The sequence below is a fragment of the Carettochelys insculpta genome, chromosome 1, assembly GCF_033958435.1.
Source record: "Carettochelys insculpta isolate YL-2023 chromosome 1, ASM3395843v1, whole genome shotgun sequence".
NCBI classification, from domain to species: Eukaryota; Metazoa; Chordata; order Testudines; family Carettochelyidae; genus Carettochelys; species Carettochelys insculpta.
This window is the reverse complement of record NC_134137.1, coordinates 168,478,327-168,497,487: the sequence shown is the minus strand read 5'-3', so window position 1 is coordinate 168,497,487 and position 19,161 is coordinate 168,478,327. Positions and strand designations below refer to the sequence as shown.

The 19,161-nt window shown below is 41.1% G+C and overlaps 1 protein-coding gene across 4 annotated transcripts in view; it reads left to right on the top strand.

The window, feature by feature from the left end:
- Positions 1-19,161, top strand: part of CASK (calcium/calmodulin dependent serine protein kinase) — a 384,458-nt gene that overhangs the window by 269,800 nt on the left and 95,497 nt on the right. For all 4 annotated transcript variants that reach the window (XM_074995109.1, XM_074995125.1, XM_074995118.1 and 1 more), the window contains exons 9-10: positions 2,295-2,378; positions 9,720-9,819. In XM_074995109.1, coding sequence (XP_074851210.1) covers positions 2,295-2,378; positions 9,720-9,819 — 184 coding nt within the window. The remainder of the gene's footprint in view (positions 1-2,294; positions 2,379-9,719; positions 9,820-19,161) is intronic.

The window sequence follows — 19,161 nt, the reverse complement described above, 5'->3', positions numbered from 1 at the left end:
TGGGTTTGTTTTTTGCTTTAACTCATTTTACCTTAAGCTTCTTTCTCTGTCTGAGATTCATCCATACTAGGTACTATCCATGTTGGTCTAAGAGACTCTTTTAATCTATGTTTCCATCTTAACTTCATCCCCTGGCTCTCGCACCACTCCTTCATGGCCATCACCTGCCTCCACCACTGCTTCCCCTGCCTCCGCCTTCTCTGTGTAGCTCCAGCCGGCTCAGCCATCTCTCCCCCCAGCTCTCCTGCAGGCTTCCCCCACATGCAGGGTGGGCAGCTCCCTGCTCTGTCAGCTGATTTCTGAAGGGCTCCCTGCCACAACTGACTGCTCAGCAGCTCTGGAGGCTGTTGCCACTTAAACACAATTTCCTTTTTTTGTTTAAGTGGTGGCAACCTCTGGAGCCGCAAAAGAAGTCAGCTGCGGCAGCATGCGGAGCTGCATGTTGCCAGCCCCTGCCCGAGGATGTCCTGTGCTAAAGTCATGAGAGCTGAAGGTCCATGGAAGTGTTTCACATTCAGAAGTTAATAACTTCTGGTTCTGGGAATTGATATTAGTTAGAATTTGTTTAACAAAGTTTTATTTCTCTCTTGCTTTCTATCTTGTGTTTTGTTTTCTGTTCTGTGGCCAAAAGAAAATTAGACTTACTGTACTCTGCCATTAGGGTGTCATAATTTGTGATCTTTATTGTCCAAATCCCTGCAAATCTGGCCAAAAAATATAACCTTGGCCCTAGCTAGTGCTAACTTGCACATTTCAAAGCTAATAAGACTTTCTTTTATGAACTTAAAATCTAATGAGGATTGAACAGGCATGAAGAGGCAAAATTGAGTTTGTGCTAGATTAGGGTGAACAAACTTGTATGTTGGGCCCCACTTTTCCTCCCTGCAATTAGCAGGCCCCCCGCCTGTCTAATCTAATCCAAACCAATGGAAATTTCAGTTATGCTCATATGAAAAAAACCCTTTCTGCATCTGTAAGAAAAGCAGATGAAGTGTATAAACTTTATTAGTCCGTGTATAAATGTGAATACACAGACATAGAAACAGTAACGTATTTCAACATTTCTAATGAGAGAGATGAGCCTGAGACCCAGCAGCTGATCATGCAGTGCCCCCCCACCCCCCACTAACAAAATTTCATTCGCTCCCAAGGGGCTCACCCCTGTAATAGATACTTCCAGGGATAAGCCTGGAGTGGCTGTTGGCATTCCCTAAATCAGTCTTCTTATGTATCTGCCTTAGTAAGGTCAACTTGGCCTTCCTTTGCTGATTTAAAATTTCATTGTAAACCACATACTGCCATGAGTCTTTGACAGCGTGTGATATATACAGATTATTAATATGAATGTGGTAGTGAATGTCACTTGTGGTAGATGATGTTGTCTATGATATGGCTCTCCAGAGTATATTTTTAATTACTGTAAATATTTGCCATTCACTACATCTGTTTTCCTTATTATAAAGCTGAAGTACAATCTTGTATGGTAAAATATCCAAGTATTCTTCATTACTAATAAGTTCTTGTAAAGAAAGGAGTCTGCAGTTACACAAGCCATTATACTTATAACCAGTTAATAATTATATCATACTTGTGTATTTAAATCCCCAAATTACTAGTATCTTAAAGCTATTATAGTATAATAACATTTTAACCAATTAATCTTAAAACTGAAAAAGCTCAGTTAAGATGGCTTCTCTACTCATTCTGGTAAAACTTACAATTTTAATGGCTTTAAAATGGCCAAGTGCTCATGCATTCAAATTTTGTTGTGTTTGAGTGGGGAACAGCAAACACGCCTACAATAACTGCTTTATTTCTGATTTTTCATCAGATTTTTGTAAGGTTCTGCTTTTTAAAAGTTATTATCTTGGGTATTGAATAGATTGAACTTTTTCATGTTGTGTTTTCTTTTTCTTGCTGTTGAAAAGTTAGTAAATACAGGAAGTAAAAATAAAATCCAGCCTAAGTGAAGCATCTCATGTTGAGGATTCTATGTTGTTTAACATGAATTCTTTGGTACTGTATCCAAAATTACCCATCAATCTTCAGAATCTGTTCCATTAATATTTTACAAACTGACAGTAGATTGAAGTCACAGGAAGTGACAACACATCAACTATCTTGCTCCTAAGCTGGATTCCAAGCATCTCAATTTCTAGAAGTTTCCTTAATGTCTTCTCCATAATAATCAAATCCTAATTTGTTCTGTGATAACTTAGCATCTAATGTATATCTTGGCCAATCTTTATTGTTTTTCTCAGAGCAAAATTTGAGCTTTTTGTCATTATTTACAGGAGAGGGATCGCTATGCATACAAGATTCATCTTCCAGAAACAGTAGAGCAACTGAGGAAATTCAATGCAAGAAGGAAACTAAAGGTAAAAGGAATCTAACATTAAAACAGATAGAATTATAGTACATTAAACTGATTTTCTTTTTGAATTTTCAAAATATTAGAAATCTAATACCTAATTCTATATGAAAGAACTCCCATAGTGAGTGTCATAAGGCTTGTTCATACGCTGTGACGGGAGCGTACCCGGGAGGTAATAATATCAAAGTGCTCTACAGTGTTGCACTGTAAGTGCCTTGCTGACATGGTCTACAACAGGGGTAGGGAACCTTTTTTAGGGTCGGGGAGCCACTGAGCTACAGAAAAATCGATTGGGGACCACACAGGTGAGAGGCAATCCCCCTCCCCCACACCATCACCACACAGCCCTCAGTGGTGTGGCCCCCAACTGCAATACCTCTTTTCCCTGGAACTCCAGCCCCATGGCGGGGGAGAGGAGCGAGATGAGGAAGGGAGTCCCAAGCTTGAAAGCTTCCCACAGGCCACATTAACTCTTGGGGCCCCCAGAGTTACTAGATTTTGTGAGGCTCCCCCAGGTCTGGGGTGAGGCCAAAATGAGGGGTTCATTGTGCAGTAGGGGGTTGCCAGGGAGGTGGGATAGGGGTGAGGTGAGGGTGGGAATCTGCATGGGAGCTAGGGTTCTGGAGTGGAGGTCTGGCCAGGAGGGAGGGTGCAGGAGTGGACTGAGGGTAGGAGATATGGAAGGTAGGGAAGGTGCAGCAATGGGCTGGAGGTTCAGAGTCAGGCCAGGAGGGAAGGCGCAGGGGCAGACTGGTGGTATGAGAGCTTAATGGGAGAAGGGGTGTACGAATGAACTGGAGAGAGGAGAGCTTGGAGAAAGGGAGCATGAGGGGGGGGGCTGACTATCAGGGGAAGTGGGAGGGCGGTTACCTGGCTCTGCACTCCTCTCCACACCCAGGTACAATCCTCCTCTACTCTCATTGCTTGACATCTGGCCAATGGGAGTATCAAGAAAACCTTTCCATGAGCAGTTTTCAGCACTGCATTGCCCCTGCCTCTGGGAGGGAGATGGGCAGCAGTGCCATATATAGCCATTTCCCAGTTGAGAAATCTGAAATAGTTGTGTGTGAGGATAACGTTACAGAGCTCAGCAATCAGATATGCTGTAGCATCATCAGGGATACTGTTCCGGACAGTGTTTATTCCATCTTTCTGTGGGATATTGGTATGGACTATTTCAGATTTGGCGACGATATATACCTTCAAATCAGCGGCACAGCTATGGGTACCCACATGGCCCCTCAATATGCCAATATTTTCATGGCTGACCTGGAACAGCGCTTCCTTAGCTCTCGTCCACTAACACCCCGTCTCTACTTATGCTACATTGATGACATCATCATCATCTGGACCCATGGGAAGGAGACTCTGGAGGAATTCCACCGTGACTTCAACAACTCTTACCCCAACATCAACCTCAGTCTGGAACAGTCCACACAGGAGATCCACGTCCTGGACACCACGGTGCTAATACACGATGGCCACATCAATACCACCCTGTACCATAAACCCACTGACCGCTACGCCTACCTTCATGCCTCCAGCTTCCATCCCAGACACACCACACGATCCATTGTCTACAGCCAAGTACTAAGATATAACCGCATTTGCTCCAACCCCTCCGACAGAGGCAAACACCTACAGGATCTCTACCAAGCATTCTTGAAACTGCAATACCCACCTCTTACTACAGGACAAGCCCAAGAGAGAAACCAACAGAACACCACTAGCCATCACCTACAGTCCTCAGCTAAAACCTCTACAACGCATCATCAGTGATTTACAACCCATCTTGGACAACGATCCCCCACTTTCACAGGCCTTGGGAGGCAGACCAGTCCTTGCCCACAGACAACCTGCCAACCTGAAGCAAATCCTAACCAGCAACTATACACCGCACCACAGTCACTCTAACTCAGGGACGCATCCATGCAACAAACCTCGTTGCCAGCTCTGCCCACATATCTACACCAGCAACACCATTACAGGACCTAACCAGATCAGCCACACCATCGTGGGTTCATTCAGCTGCACATTTACCAATATGATTTATGCCATCATGTGCCAGCAATGCCCCTCTGCTATATACATCGGACAAACTGGACAGTCTGTGCGTAAAAGAATAAACGCACACAAATCAGATATCAGAAATGGCAATATACAAAAACCCATAGGAGAGCACTTAAATCTCCCGGGCCACACAGTAGCAGACTTAAAAGTAGCTATCCTACAGCAAAGAAATTTCAGAACCAGACTCCAAAGAGAAATTTCTGAGCTACTATTCATCTGCAAATTTGACGCCCTCAGCTCTGGCTTAAACAAAGACTGCGAATGGCTGGCTAAACACAGAAGCAGCTTCCCCTCCCTTGGTGTTCACATCTCCAGATCAACTGCTGGTAGTAAACCTCACCCTTGCTGACTGAGCTAACCTTGTTATCCCCAGCCTTGCTCTGGCTTATTTATAGCTGGCACTGCAGATTTCCATGACCAGCATCTGATGAAGTGAGTCTGTGCTCAAGAAAGCTCATGCTCAAAACTTTTCTGTTAGTCTATAAGGTGCCACAGGACCCTTTGTTGCTGTTACAGATCCAGACTAACACAGCTACCCCTCTGATACTTAACCTTCATAAAGATGCAGAACGACAAACCACAGGTTTCCTGCTTAGTTCACTTTAATCTTAAGTTTCTCTTTATAACTGTGTGAGAACCAACTATTGCTTAAACTATGACTAGTTTATCAGAAATATTTAAAGTAATAAGTACGTAAAATGCCTCGTGTTCTTAAACTGCTGAAAGATTTCTAAAGGCATGATGGAGACTGCCACCTGTTGAGGAAAACTGTCAGCTGGCTTTGCTTTCTTGAGCAGTACTCATGAATCACAAGTGCAAAACAAAAAGGCAAAAGAAGCAGCAGTTCATCTTTTTTTGCCCGTGTACATGTTCACAGTTCTGTCATCTGTTAATATGCTCGGTCAGATTTTTCATCCATCATCCCTTGGTATCAATGCATCTGTTAATTATTAACATGTGCACATCATGAGGTTAGCACTTTTTAAAAGCTTGACTTCCATCTCACAAGTATTGGTGTTTCAAAGTAGTTTAAGGAGCAGCAACCTACATGTATCTAGACCACAATTATATTGAAGAAATTCATTTACTAAGATTATCATTTGTGTTTGAGAGAGCACAAAATTAAGAAACATACTGTTACATCTCAGTGACAAACCAGCTATAGGTTACCCTGTGATTTTGAGTGGAACAATCCAAAAATTCTTACTTTTTTTCTTTTTCAAAGTAAGGTGCCTAATTTATTTCAGTCTAAACATGGCAAGACATTGTAGGAAGTAGATAAAGAGGAATATTTTATCAACATAGTAGTTCATTCTCTCTGGTTCTGAGAGTTATTTTAAGGCCACTATGTACAGCATTTCTTTAAAATGGCCTAAAGTACTAACTGAGTAGCTTTTTAAGGTTAGTGGGAGGAGGTTCATAGAAACCATTCAACACCTTCCAGAGAGACAGCTGTGAAAGAGCCTGATCTTGGGGGTTGTTCTCCTGCTTATGACAAACACAGAACTCTCTCAAGCTCAGATTTCTCATGCTCGGTTTTGTGCCATCTTCTTCAATAGAAAATAGTTGACACTAAATCAGTAGTTCCTAAACTTTTTGGCATCATGCCCCCTTTTTGATTGTTGAGGAACCGTTAAAACCCTCACACCTCTTCTTTACTATCATCCAGCCCCCCTCCCTGTTAACAAAAAATTCAATTTGTAATTTAAAAATTAAAATAAACAAAAACTTGGTATAATATTTTTCTTTAAAGTTCAAAATAAGCACAAATTTTCTTGGCCCAAAAATGTAATAAAAATGTAATTTAACATTAGAAATAGCAGAAATGAAACAAATTTAATGTGAAGGATGATGCTACATTTTCTTCACGAATTGGGAAATCCTAAATTTGAAAGGTGAAAGTGCACAGTGCAAATTGTTTTTGACATCCAGTGAATTTCTTTGTTTCATTTTTAATGTGACTAAACTTGAAAAGCTTTTTTCTCGGAGGTACACTGACAAAAACGGAAGAATAATACGTAGCACTTCTTCTCCAACTTTCAAGTACATTGAGAAATACTTTATCCAAGATACCTCCAAGGCTGAGTTTTTGAAATTATCTTTTGCACTTGAATCATTTTATTCTGAGTGCTTGTTGTTGCAGTACTTCTGGTAATGAATCGATATCCACGTTGAATGGACTGCATACTAATTTAAGAAGGGGTTTGCCAGCAAAGTTGTCTGGCAAATGGCGGATGAATTCGTGATCAAGGCAATCAAGATGAAACGCAAGTTTGTTCTTCACATCCTCTTTACAAAGTTCTTGGAAACCTTTATTTTCAGCGAGTGATGAAAATGTCAGAAAAGACAGAAAGTTGAGCATCTGAGCTTGTGTTCACTGTTTCCAAAGCTGGATTTTTTCCATAAATGCTTTGATTGCATTGTGGTGTGCTATAATGTTTGCATCATAGTTTCCTTGCTGCTTCAAACTGAGGTTGTTCAAAGATTCAAAAATGTCCACAAGGTATGCCAGGGAAAGTTGAAATGGTTGGTCTGTAAATGCATGATATAACTCTTCTTTTTTCTGTTGCTTCAGGAAAATTTCCGCTTCATCTTTCAGTTCAAATAATCTGGAAAGCATGTTACCTTTGGAAAGCCATCATACTTATGTGAAACAAAAGCGTGTTATGATCCACTCCCAAATCCAGTGAGTTGTAGTTGCTGGATTTTTTTTTTTCTTTTTTTTTTTTTCTTTCACCAATGTCACAAATCCAGAGCAAGAGCCAAGCATCTCTGGAGCACTGTCTCTGCATACATCAACCAGTTTTCCCCATGAAAGTCCATTTTCTTTAAATAAATTAAAAAAAAAAAAGTCAAATCACTTTCATAACATCAGAGGCCTTTGAAGTGGTCATCAATTCCTTCAAAAAAGAAACGCAGTTTTTCTTTCTCAGTTCTATTGTTAATTAATGGACTGTAGACAAGCAACTGACAATATTGTGCTACATCAGTGGTATCGTCATACTGAATGGTGAAAAAAGAAGTTGCTAACACCACCTCTGCAACTTGAAGATTAAGATCTTTTGCCAGGTCTTTGATGTGGTGTTTCGCACAATAGTCTGAAAATGAAATTTCTGATAGCTTTTTCTTGCTTCGACACCAAGCACAATATGAGCTGTTTTCAACAAGCAAGGCTTCACAGGAATTTCTCCTACTGTGTGCACTTTCTTGGCTTTTGCGATGAGCAATAACCGTTCGTAAGATACTTCTACCACTTTGGCCAATGCCTGATGAAAAGCTCCAGTAGCGTCCAGCTTCATGTGTTTCAAATTTTGAAGGTTAGCAGCCAAAATCTTTTGGTTTGTCTGTCAAAGCTCTGTGGTTCTTCATCAAGTGTCATTCAAGAAGACTAGGTCTCAAGGTGTCATTACTGAGAACAGTGTGGCATACTATGCATTGAGGATGATTGATCCCAGTTCTTTCCATGGCAGTGAAGCCATACTTAATATAGTCTTCATCGTACTTCCTTTTCTTCTTCACACCCATAATATATTAATTAAAAAAAACTTTAAAAATAATTTTTCTGATTAGAGTAAATTTAATGGATGCAAGTTACTTTAAGTTATCAAACATTTATTTACTACTACGAATACATACGGACATGTGCTGCCTTATATATACTCCACCACCAGTAACTGCACAAGACTGACTACTTATTCCCATGATAGAACAGTACCAAACACTCCCACAAGTGTGCTAGAAAGTTCAAAAAAGTTCCATTGGCTTCTACGTCATTCTTTGGCCTCCCCACTGACAAAATGGATACCCCTACATGTTGAAAGGAAAAAAAAAATTGGTCTATTGGTCTTTATTTCCAGGAGGGGTGGGGAACCTATTTTCGGTTGGAGTCACTGACCCACAGAAAAATAAGTCAAGGACCACATCAGAGATTTTAAAAAAAAAAAAAAAAAAAAAAAAAAAAGGCCAGGCCACCCCAAGACCCACTGATGTGGCCCTACCTGAGACAGCTCCCTCCCCTGGCACCCCAGCCCTGTTGGGGGAGGGTAGGTGGGACTGAGGTTCAAGGCCTCCAGCCAGATTAGTTCTTCTGGGGTTCCAAGGTTAGTGGAATTTGTAGGCTTATCTGCAGTCTGAGGTGGAGCCAAAAATGAGGGATCCAGTGAGTGGGATAGGGATGGGGTGCAGAATGTGCGTGGAAAATACGGTACAGACGCAAGCTGGGGTTAGTGTCTGGCCAGGCACTAAGGGGCAGGAGCAGAGTGTGGTGGCACCTGGAGCAGGGAGCAGGTGGGGCCCTGGGTAGGGTACTTGTGGGTGTCTGGGCTTGCTACCTCCTATTCCCCCTCCCCAATGCAGTAAGGCAGCAGGTGGAAGGAAGTCACCGGCAGGCAACAGACCTGGCTTTTCAGGAAGCGCACTGGCTATTTGTGGCGGGGAAGGAGCGCACACACTTCATGAGACGCCAGCTCTGGTGTGCAGCTGCTGGACTCCCCCAGCCCCGTGCTGCAGGAAACTGGCAGTACCTCCATTTTGCAGGAGGTAATGTCAGTGCATGCTCTTTCTTGGGGTGGAGGGGATTTAACTGGTGGGGAGGAGGCTGGGTTACCTTGCACCCCCCCCACCCCCTGGAATTTCTGCACTCCCCCCCAGTTTGGGAATCTATGCTCTAGGTGCAAGTTCCTCTTTGCCCGTGTAAAATGAATGAGCACCAGGAGTCTGGGGGGTGTCCATGTCATTGTCTTACCAGCAGCTTTTCTGCTCTCCTCATCGCCTCATCCAATGTACTAGTTTTTGAATACTCTTTGTTCTCTTATGCTGCCTCAAGACAAGATCTGTCCATTCATAAAAACATAAACCAGCTCCATTGGAACGTGGACACTACCTATCTCAGATAGGGCTTGGAGACTTGCAGTTCCTGTTACATAAGGGGCTTTGGTTCTTTGTTATTCTCTGCTCATGAACTCGTGAAAGCTGTGCTCTGAGCACTTTGCTTTTCCTCTCCTGTCCTTCATTGATCTGAGGAGCATGGGGAAGCATTTTCACCACAACCGTCACAGAGACGGTTCCCGGGGCCATTACATTGGAGTAGTGCATGGCTGGCTGTAGTATGAGATTTGTTCGTGACAGCAATGAGGTCATGAAATCTCTCTCATAATTCTAATGAGAAGATCGTCTGGGAGAGCTTGGGGACATCAATCTTGACTGACACACTGTGCTTGTAAGCATGTTTTGTTGGTCTATTTTTTATGACCGAGATTTTGTGGTGTTTAATCAGGGAGCTGTACTAGCTGCAGTATCAAGCCACAAGTTCAATTCCTTCTATGGTGATCCTCCTGAAGAGCTGCCAGACTTCTCTGAAGACCCTACCTCCTCAGGTAATTTCATTGGAACCATATTTGCCTTTCACATTGAGTTTTAAATCTCTACCAGTTTTAATCTCATGTTTGCTGGTTTCCCCCAGTGTCATACAGCAGCAGGTACATTAGCGTTTGTGTGAGCTTTTCACTGCTATTCTATTCTTATAGTACAGGTTGAACATATCTAGTCCAGTCCCTCGTGACCTGACTAGTGCCAAACGAGAGAATTTACAGAATGATGGGAGGTCTGTATCATCTAGCACACTACTTCCTCAATAAGCAAAAACAAGAAGCAATGGGCTTAAACTGCAGCAAGGGAGGTTTAGGCTGGACATTAGGAAAAAGTTCCTAACTGCCAGGGCGGTCAAACACTGGAATAAATTTCCTAGGGAGTTTGTGGAATCTCCATCTCCTGGAGATATTTAAGAACAGGTTAGAAAAATGTCTATCAGGGATGGTCTAAATAGTATTTGGTCCTGTCATGAGGGTAGGGGGCTGGACTCGATGACCTCTCAAAGTCCTTTCCAGTCCTAGCATTTTATGATTCTGTGATTCCATGTCTTTTCACTACTGTGGGCACTCAGTCACCACTCTGAACTGTTCACGAACCCTCATCAAAGCCTATTCTAGCCACTACGTACAGTTCATTAGATGAAAGGGGAAACCACAACATAGATTTTTGGACAGCAATTAACATTATTGGAAGATATGTAATTTTAAAAAAATGATGGTAACTTTGCAATTTATTTAAATCTTATTTTCTATGATCATTTTTATTCCCCCTCCCCCACTCCCTGCATTCCTGCAACACCCTCACAGACCTTTGGGAGTTTGTGGACTGCAGGTTGAGAACCATTGGTCTGGCAGCATTACCAACACTTCCACTGCTTACTGGGTCCTTGGAAGACAGTTGGGGTAAATTACAGCTAAGTAACAGCACAGAACATGACTGATGGCTGTAAACAAACTTCATGGGACCACAGGAAACTTGGCCATACCCATGATAAGTGGACAGCCAGCTAAAATCATGCTGGACCACAGATGTTGCTGGATGAGAGAGTGCTGGACTAGAGAGGTTCAACATGAATTTTAATGACCTCCTAGGTGAGGCCAGAAAACGCTGCCTCATAGTGATATATATCGTTATGGATTTTTATTTAACCTGATCCTATTTTATGTCAAAGGCTGACGTAATGTCATATCTATTTATATTACTTCAATCAAAGAGCTTTTTTGAATTGTGCCTGTACAATTAGTGGAATTGGGTTTTGTCTCCCCTGCTAATGTTATTCATTATATGTCACTATCTATAGTTCTGAATTCATTGGAATCCTTTTCTTAAAGAACAGCATTTAAAAAAAAGTCTTCTCTTAGAGGTCGTTGACATGTCAATAGTGTTCCAGAATTTACATTTTGCGTACACTTTTTGGGGACCACCTGAGACAAATAGAATTACTTTTGCTTGTTGTTAATGGCGAAGGAAACAAGTTTTCATAAAAAATAAACAGTAGTTGCAATTTAAATGTAATAGTGTGTCAGTGTGACCACATGAAAATTTAGTGTACTAAAATATGTCTCAGGGAATTAATATAATTTTGGATTAGTGGGAAAGGATGGGTTTTCATTCCCTATCCCAATATTTCTATAAGGAAATAAGTGAAGAAATCTTGCAAATGTTAAGAATGGCAGAGAAGAAAAGTAAATTGCTTTAAAATATTATTTCAATTGTATCTATATAAGGTTGAAATATGCAAATGTAGGTGCCCAAATAAAAAACTTTCGATTTTTCAGTGAAGTTAGTTGCAAATTCAGGCGACTCATTTAAATCCCTAAATGTGGGCTTGGACATCTAACAATAAGCACTCATATTTGAGCATTTTATGTATTTCACAAAAGGGGACCTGATTTACCCTTTTAAAGAGGGATCTTTTGGGTATGTTTGACTGGACATCACTTAGACTTACTTGAAGTGCTTAAAAAGACATATTTTGTTTCCCACGGCTTCCTCACTTATGGTCATAGAAGTAGGCCACGTATATGTCTGCAATGGCAATTTTTCCTTCAAAGGAACAGTAAGGTTCCTCATTTTAGCATCTGCCTTACATCAACAGGATGTGTCTCTTCCTCATTTGGGTCTGAGCATGTGGATACTGGTGTATGTTGCAAGCACAGGTTCTTAACTCTTTTCTTCCAGTGACCATGTGTTGATTAGGAGTTGTTTGTTAATTTCTGGAGGAACTGTTGCAGTAGATTTGAGGTCCTCTGGGAGGAATGTGGAACAGACTTCTTCTCCAAGACAGCAGTTGTTGATATTGGAGGTTCAAATCAAGGGTTGAGAAACTGCTCCAAAGGATAGGGTTGCTAACTGCACAAACCCAAACACCTTTGCACCGCCCCCTTGCCCACCCCTTCCCTGAGGCCCTACACCCCTTACTTGCTCTGTGTTCCCTACCTCTGTCACTTGCTGTCCTCCACCCTCAGTCACTTTCACCAGGCTAAGACAGGGCCAAGGAGTTCAGAGCATGGCAGGGGTCTCAGGGCTGGGGCAGGCAGCAGTGGCACAAGATTGGGTGCAGGCTGTGGGGTAGGGCTGAGAGGCAGTGTGTGTGTGTGCAGGGGGAGGCGCAGGCTGAGCTTGAGGTAGGAGGTTGAGATGTACGAGGGGGTGTGGGCTCTGGAATGCAGTTTGGGGACGGTAGGGGACTCAGGGGTATGGACTTTGGCCAGGCAGCTCTTACCATAGGTACTTCCCAGAAGCAACCAGCATATCTAGCTCCTACACTCAGGGGAGCCAAGCTGCTCTGCATGCTGGCACTGCAACCATGGCTTCCATGGGTTCCCAGTCAAAGGCAGCTATGTAGTCAGCACTCACTATGGGCACAGAACATGGAGAGCCCCGTCGCCACTCCTGTACCTAAGAGCTGGTCGTGCTGGGTTGCTTCCGGAAGTCATGCAGAACCAGGGCAGGTAAGGAGCTTGCCTTAGCCCCATTGTACCACCCACTGGATTTTTGACAGCCTATTAAAATCTCCTAGATTGCTTTCTGTAGCCACCTGGGGATCAAGGCTGATTCTGAGAGACTTCCAGCCCATCAGGGGAGGTTGGCAACCCTACTCAAGGGATGTTTTTATTAATTATCCGGATGTTTCCAGGAAAAGAACCATATTGCAACTTTTAGCATCTGCAATAGCTAGGCCAGTAATTAATTTGATCTCCCCCTCAAAAAAGAAACCTGAACTACAGATTTCACTGTGTTGTCTACTGTTTGAAGCCTGCTTGCACTGGTTCTTAAGTATGGGATTTTTCTACAGATCCTAAAGGAATTAAGCAGCTGTCACAGGGTAGCTGGCCCCAGCAAATGAAGTACAGTGCCACAGAGCCAAAGCGGGTGTTTCTGTTTGGCCAACAAAGCGGGTGTGAGCAAGCCCAAGAGCAGACTGGGCTGGTCAGAGGTAGGTGAGAGTTACCTAAGACCAGGTTAGCGAAGGAGTACCAGGAAGAAACAACTCGCTGCCCCAGCATAGAGCCAACACCCAAACTCTCTGCCTGAGCTTTCACCCCAACCTCCTGGCTCAGTTGGGTGAAAATTAATGAGGGGATGGAGTGGGGGGATGGGGCCTCAGGGAAGGACCAGGGCAGGAGTCAGGCAAGGCTCTATGGGTTTGCACTATCAAATAGTTGACCCCGTATCCGGTGGGCATATGGAAGCCATGGCCATGCTGGCAGCTTGCTGGGCACCCACCAGTTCGGGGGTCTCATCTCAAAATGTCAAGCTTGTGAGTATGTGGAGACGCATTGACTATTCTGCTCTGGAGCACAGAACTGCTGTTGGCAGGCCTGAAATCTCCCTTTCCTGGTTACTGGACATTGCACAGGGTCTTAGTCCATCCAGTCAACTGGTCAGTATGTAACATTTCCCTAATATCCTCTCCTCTTTGGGTTGACACGTTCCCTCCTTCATTAGCATATGTCCTCTAATGACAAGATATATAGAGAAGAAGTGCAGAAGAGAGAGAATGAGGCAACAAAATAAGACCTGTTAAGCTTTTACAAGCTAACTTCAGCTTGCAACTTCCCTAGATGTTATCAAGTGACCGCGTTTTGTGGCTAACACTGCAGACATGCGTCTTGAGGAATTTGAAGGAGTATAATAAAAAAGTGGTATTACAGTTTTTCTAAGATGTGTTAAATTAAAATGCCTCCTGAACAGCAAATATTCTCATTCAGTAACTCACACTAGAAATAAAGCAAGCTACTAAAATTAGACATTTTATGACTGTTTTGTATTCAAATTTAATTTAATGAGCATATTTCTAATGCGTAGCACTTTCAAGATGTTATATGAGAGTCTGTGTTCCAAAACTAAAACCCTTGCATTAATCCAGCATTAAAACTGTTTTTTGTTGCTTGTCACTGGTGTTAGTGCAATAAGTAGTAGTTTGTTTATGCTGATTTAACTTCTTTGATCACTTCCTGAGTGGCAGACCAAAGAGAGGTCATGCAAGTGTTTGGATTGCAGTTAGCTCTGGAGGATGAACTTTAAAGAGAAATTTGGGCATTTACTCCTCCCACAATAATCCCATGTGCTTAACCACTAAATAGAAAAGCCCATAAAGTCGTCAATGTCAACTTTTTAACTTTTTTCACTTCCAAACAGCTTTTTATAGCCTGATTTTTTTTCACCAACTTTGAAAATTAGTTGTTTTTTTAAAGAAAAGCATACCTCATATTTTGTTGTGGAGTACTTAGAAATACACACTGAAACTATTCAGTTGTAGGGCTTATGTACTGTAAAGGTTATGAATTGTTTCACAATTACTTCATGTAGTGTTTGCAGTTTTGTGATAGCCATGTTGTCCCAAGATACTAGAGAGGCAGGTGAGGCATTACCTTTAACTGGACCAAATTCTGTTGCTGAGAGAGAGAGAGAGAGAGACTAATGACTTTATATTTATTTTATTATTAGCTGTTTTCATGCGTTTCAAAATAGTACTGGACTTTTTTGTAAGACATTTGAGAAATGTTGCCTTTAAACCTCACAGAATGTACAGCAGCATATATCTAAATGGCTGATTGACCAAGTGTGCATGTTCGGCTTGTTTGGTACAGCTTTCTTCAGTATTTCCTACGAATCTATTTGCGTTCTGAGGTCGATGGTAAATGATTAACGTAATGCGAGCAGCAGTTTCTCACTGAGCATAAAGCTGATTTTAAGACCTCATCACTGTTTTTGGATCCTTTGCATAAATGGCATGACAATGACTTCAGATAAGCTTCTGTTTATAAATGCAATTTGAAAATGACTTTTGCCTCAAGATTTTTTGGGTAAATATTGGTTCTTTTAGAATCTATTTTGTTATAGTAAATTATAGAAATTTAGCACTATTAACTCTTGATTATTAGAATCTTGATAATTAAAATTGCAAGAAAGGCAAACTGTCCAACCTATCACTGTGGGAGAGAATAAATTATCTCGATTTAGGCTTCGATGCAGCAGACATGTATGTGAGTATTTGTGTGTGTTTGATAGTCCCATAGGCCTGAGGGCTAAGTCTACAGTTCAAATACTAGTGGTCTCTGTCATTACCAGGTAAAATAAATATAGTTAATAATGCTAAATCATAATCACCAATTTTGCAAATTCTTTAGTTAAAAATTCTTAATCGTCAGTGTTTGAAAACTGCAAGTGATTGTATTAATATTATGTTTACTAGTCTTACAAAGTCTGTCTGCTTTCGCTTGCCTTACTTGCTTTGTGTGTACCAGAAAAAGTTTTGAAAAGTGAAGGAAATAGAAATACCAGGGGAAATTATAACACATTCTACACTCACTGAGCCTTCTGCTGTATCTTTTTTTTAATCTTTTTTTTTCTGATGTCCTGTACAGTATAAATGTGTGTTAGATTTTCATCATGTTTTGTTTACTGTTGTTGGGTTTGACTACTTGCAAAAGATCTGTTATGCTTTTATTCTACTTTCAACACTATTTGAGTGAATTTTATTAACTTGAAATTGATGCGAATTTCATAGTATCAGTGTGCCTGAATACTACTCAGTAAGAGTGGAAACAAAATGTTTATTTTCTAACTTTTCCTACGTTTTAATCTCTTTAATATTTTTATAAAGTAAATTGTATTCATTATTACTCTTGGAATGTTTTTTCAATAATAAGCTTTCATCCTGAAAACATAACTTAAAACATGCAATATAATACTGTACTGCATTCATAGTAAGAATATTTTTTCAGTGAATCAGTTTTGAAATAGTTCCAAAAAGCAATATTCTATGCATACTGCTTCTGTAAATTAAAGCAGACATTGTCCAAAGATGGGGCATTTCAGATGCCCCGCAGTGTGCAAATATGCTACCTGCCCCAATCCCAAATATTTTTTTTCAATTGCCATTTGTCTCAGATACGAATCTTTAGGAAAAGAAGTCTCAAGTTTGTTCGCTCATAATATTTGTTGCTAAATTAGTGTGCCAAGTTGCACCTTTATAACTTGCTTGTTCTGAAATCTTCATGCTGTTGTTGTTTGTCCAAATGCTGCCTTCCTACTAGGACTTCTAGCAGCAGAAAGTAGGTATCCCTTTGTTTTCCTCTAAGGCTTATCATTCTTTTAGTGTGCGTGGCTGTGCATGTTTAAAATTCAGGTTTTTTCTCCTTAACTTGTCATGCTTCATTTTTAATACTGCCTGCAGAAGTAAGTCAGAATGGCCCATGCACATCGCAATACCTTTACCCATAACTTTTCAAAGCAGACCAGTCAATACTAAAATTTAGTCCAGTAAAATGTGGTAGGTTAATTTAGCAGCAGTATTAAAAATTGTTAGTATTCCTTGTTCTTAGTATTTATTGTACGAAATCTAAACTTTAGTTCACAACCCAAATAAAAATGCCATTAAGAATTAACAAAAAGACAAAATATTTGTAATTTGGTTTCCAAATTAATTATCAGGGAATACTGGATTTTTCCCTAAATGGTAGCTATTTATCATTGTACTAGACACATTTAAAATGATTTTTTATTGCCTTTGCATGACAGAATTTTTTTTGTTTTTATATTAATGTGGTATGTGATATATGTAGATACATTTGTTTGTGTATAGAAAACTAATCTGTCTATATGCCATATATATTTATAAAGAATCATATCAAAGAATGGGGAAGGGATTTAGTGTTGCTTTGAAAGAGACTGAAAGTCAAGTGCATCCAGAACAAACGTGTTTTGCAGGAATGAGGCAATGAGATTCTAGTTTCTTTGAGTCACTGAGGGTGGTTTCAACCCAAACCATAGAAAATTCAAAGGGAACAAATTTGAAAAGTCAAATTTCAATTAAAAATGTTAGTATTGCAATATTAAAAGTTGTGGGTCACCAATAATAACCACTTACCCAGATTTAGATCATGGTCTTAGGTCCCTCTAAGCCAACTCTCCCCATGTGGTTTTTTTCCTCCCTTGAACTAGCCTACCACACTACATCAAAGCTACTTCTGTTCCCTTCTCCTGTACTTTCCTATTTCTGTGGTTCTGCAGTTGTCCATATTTCATATTACCTGTTTTCTTTACCCTTCTCCTATATTTCCTCCGTCATCTTTCTTTACCTTGTCCATGCTCATCTTTCTCACCTTCCCTTCATTAGTTCTCCTGAGTTCTCTTCATCTTCCCCAACATGTCCTTTTTCTCTTCCTTGTTCACATTCACTCGCTGCCTGTTGCTCCCTGTGTTTCTAACTTTCATAATTCTTTTTCATTTCCTTTTTTATCTTCAGCCCCATGCATCTTCTCAATAGCCCTCAATTCTTCTCTCTCCACCTTTTCAACATTTTCTCTACACTTCCCATGTCGTAGTCTTGACAACACTAACGATCTATCTGTCCCTTTAGGTCTCTTCCCATGCTGAACCTCATTTATGTTTCTCAGTCATTGCATTCTATGACACCTGCTTCTCAACAGCATGTATGTACCTAAAGGTTATGTATCACACGCTGATGATACCTCATCCCATGGGCACCTTTGGCTGCCATCTGTTCAGTTTTTTTCCCCATAGATTTTAAAGCCAGCAAGAGGGACCATTATATATAACATCCAGTCCTTTGGTTCTCAAACTTTTTGGGCTCAGAACCCATTTGTAAATTTTGATGGCCCATTATGGGCCAGTAAATAGGATCAGTGTTCTGCTTCCCCACCCCTGCTCCCCCAGTAGTAGGAGGGAGGCCCTGTGTGTTTTTTTGCCTGCCCTGCACTCACTCCACAGAAGCACTGTGGTGCTATTACAGGATTTCATGGGAGAAAAGCCAACTACTTTCAGCAGCAGTCCAAGGACCTCTGAGGCCCCTGGGAGCAGTTGTATTTTTAAATTACCACAGAGATTATGCCAGAAATTACTTGGACAATCTTTCTGGTGTGCACTCTCTATGTAGCTTCCTATGTCTGCCTCCTCCTTCATCCTCCACCCCAGTTCATCGACAGGCTTCTTCCCTGGTTCCCCTTCCTGAGGACACTGATTACTTCCCTCAAGGATTTGTGTTGCTTTTATCAGGCCTTGTCTCAAAGACCCTACAGGACTAGCCAATTCTCTTCTGACTTCACAAAGGAATTATCCTTGCTCCTGGGTCTCTTTCCCTGACAACAGTTCTTGTCCTTCTCCATGTAGTTCTCCTTGACCCTCCCACATCTGGCATCACTAATTGTAATTGAACCTATATTGGGACTAACTGTTAGGCCATAGACGAGGCAGAGCTTGACTCTCCTTAAAAGGACCAGTTTGCACACTCAGACCTCTTTCATTGCTCAGGAGTTATTCTTAGCAGTCCACGGCTTAAACAAACAAGGCCCTTGCAATTTCACACAAACTGCTGTGCAAGCAAATCCCATAGTCTTGTACTGAGAAGAGATCTGTTAATCTGACCCAATTTCCAGTGGTACCTTATTAGGGATCCACATTAAATCAAGAGAAACTAACACTTTCCCCCACTTTAAGACTTTATGAGGTGACTCAGAAGACAATTTTGGCCTATCTCTGTCTTTTGGAGCATTAGTGGTCTACATGGGTTTGATTCTGTTTCTTACAATAGGGTTATAATCTGTAATCTATAATTTTATAATCTATTAAAATTGATACCTACTTGTTCCCTGCTCTCTCTTTCAAGTGTGCTCTAGAAGAATTTTTGATTAAACTTCCCTTAGTCAATTATTCTTAAACAAACCATACAGACATATGATGGTCTTGTAAGGAACCAGAAGTTTCATCGTGGGGAATTTTAGTTACCTGTTTATTCAGTGGAAAATGAGCCAGATAAAGCGTAAGAAGCAGAAGCCTGTTTTGAGGGGGTATTGCTGGAAGCTTTCTAATACAGTTCA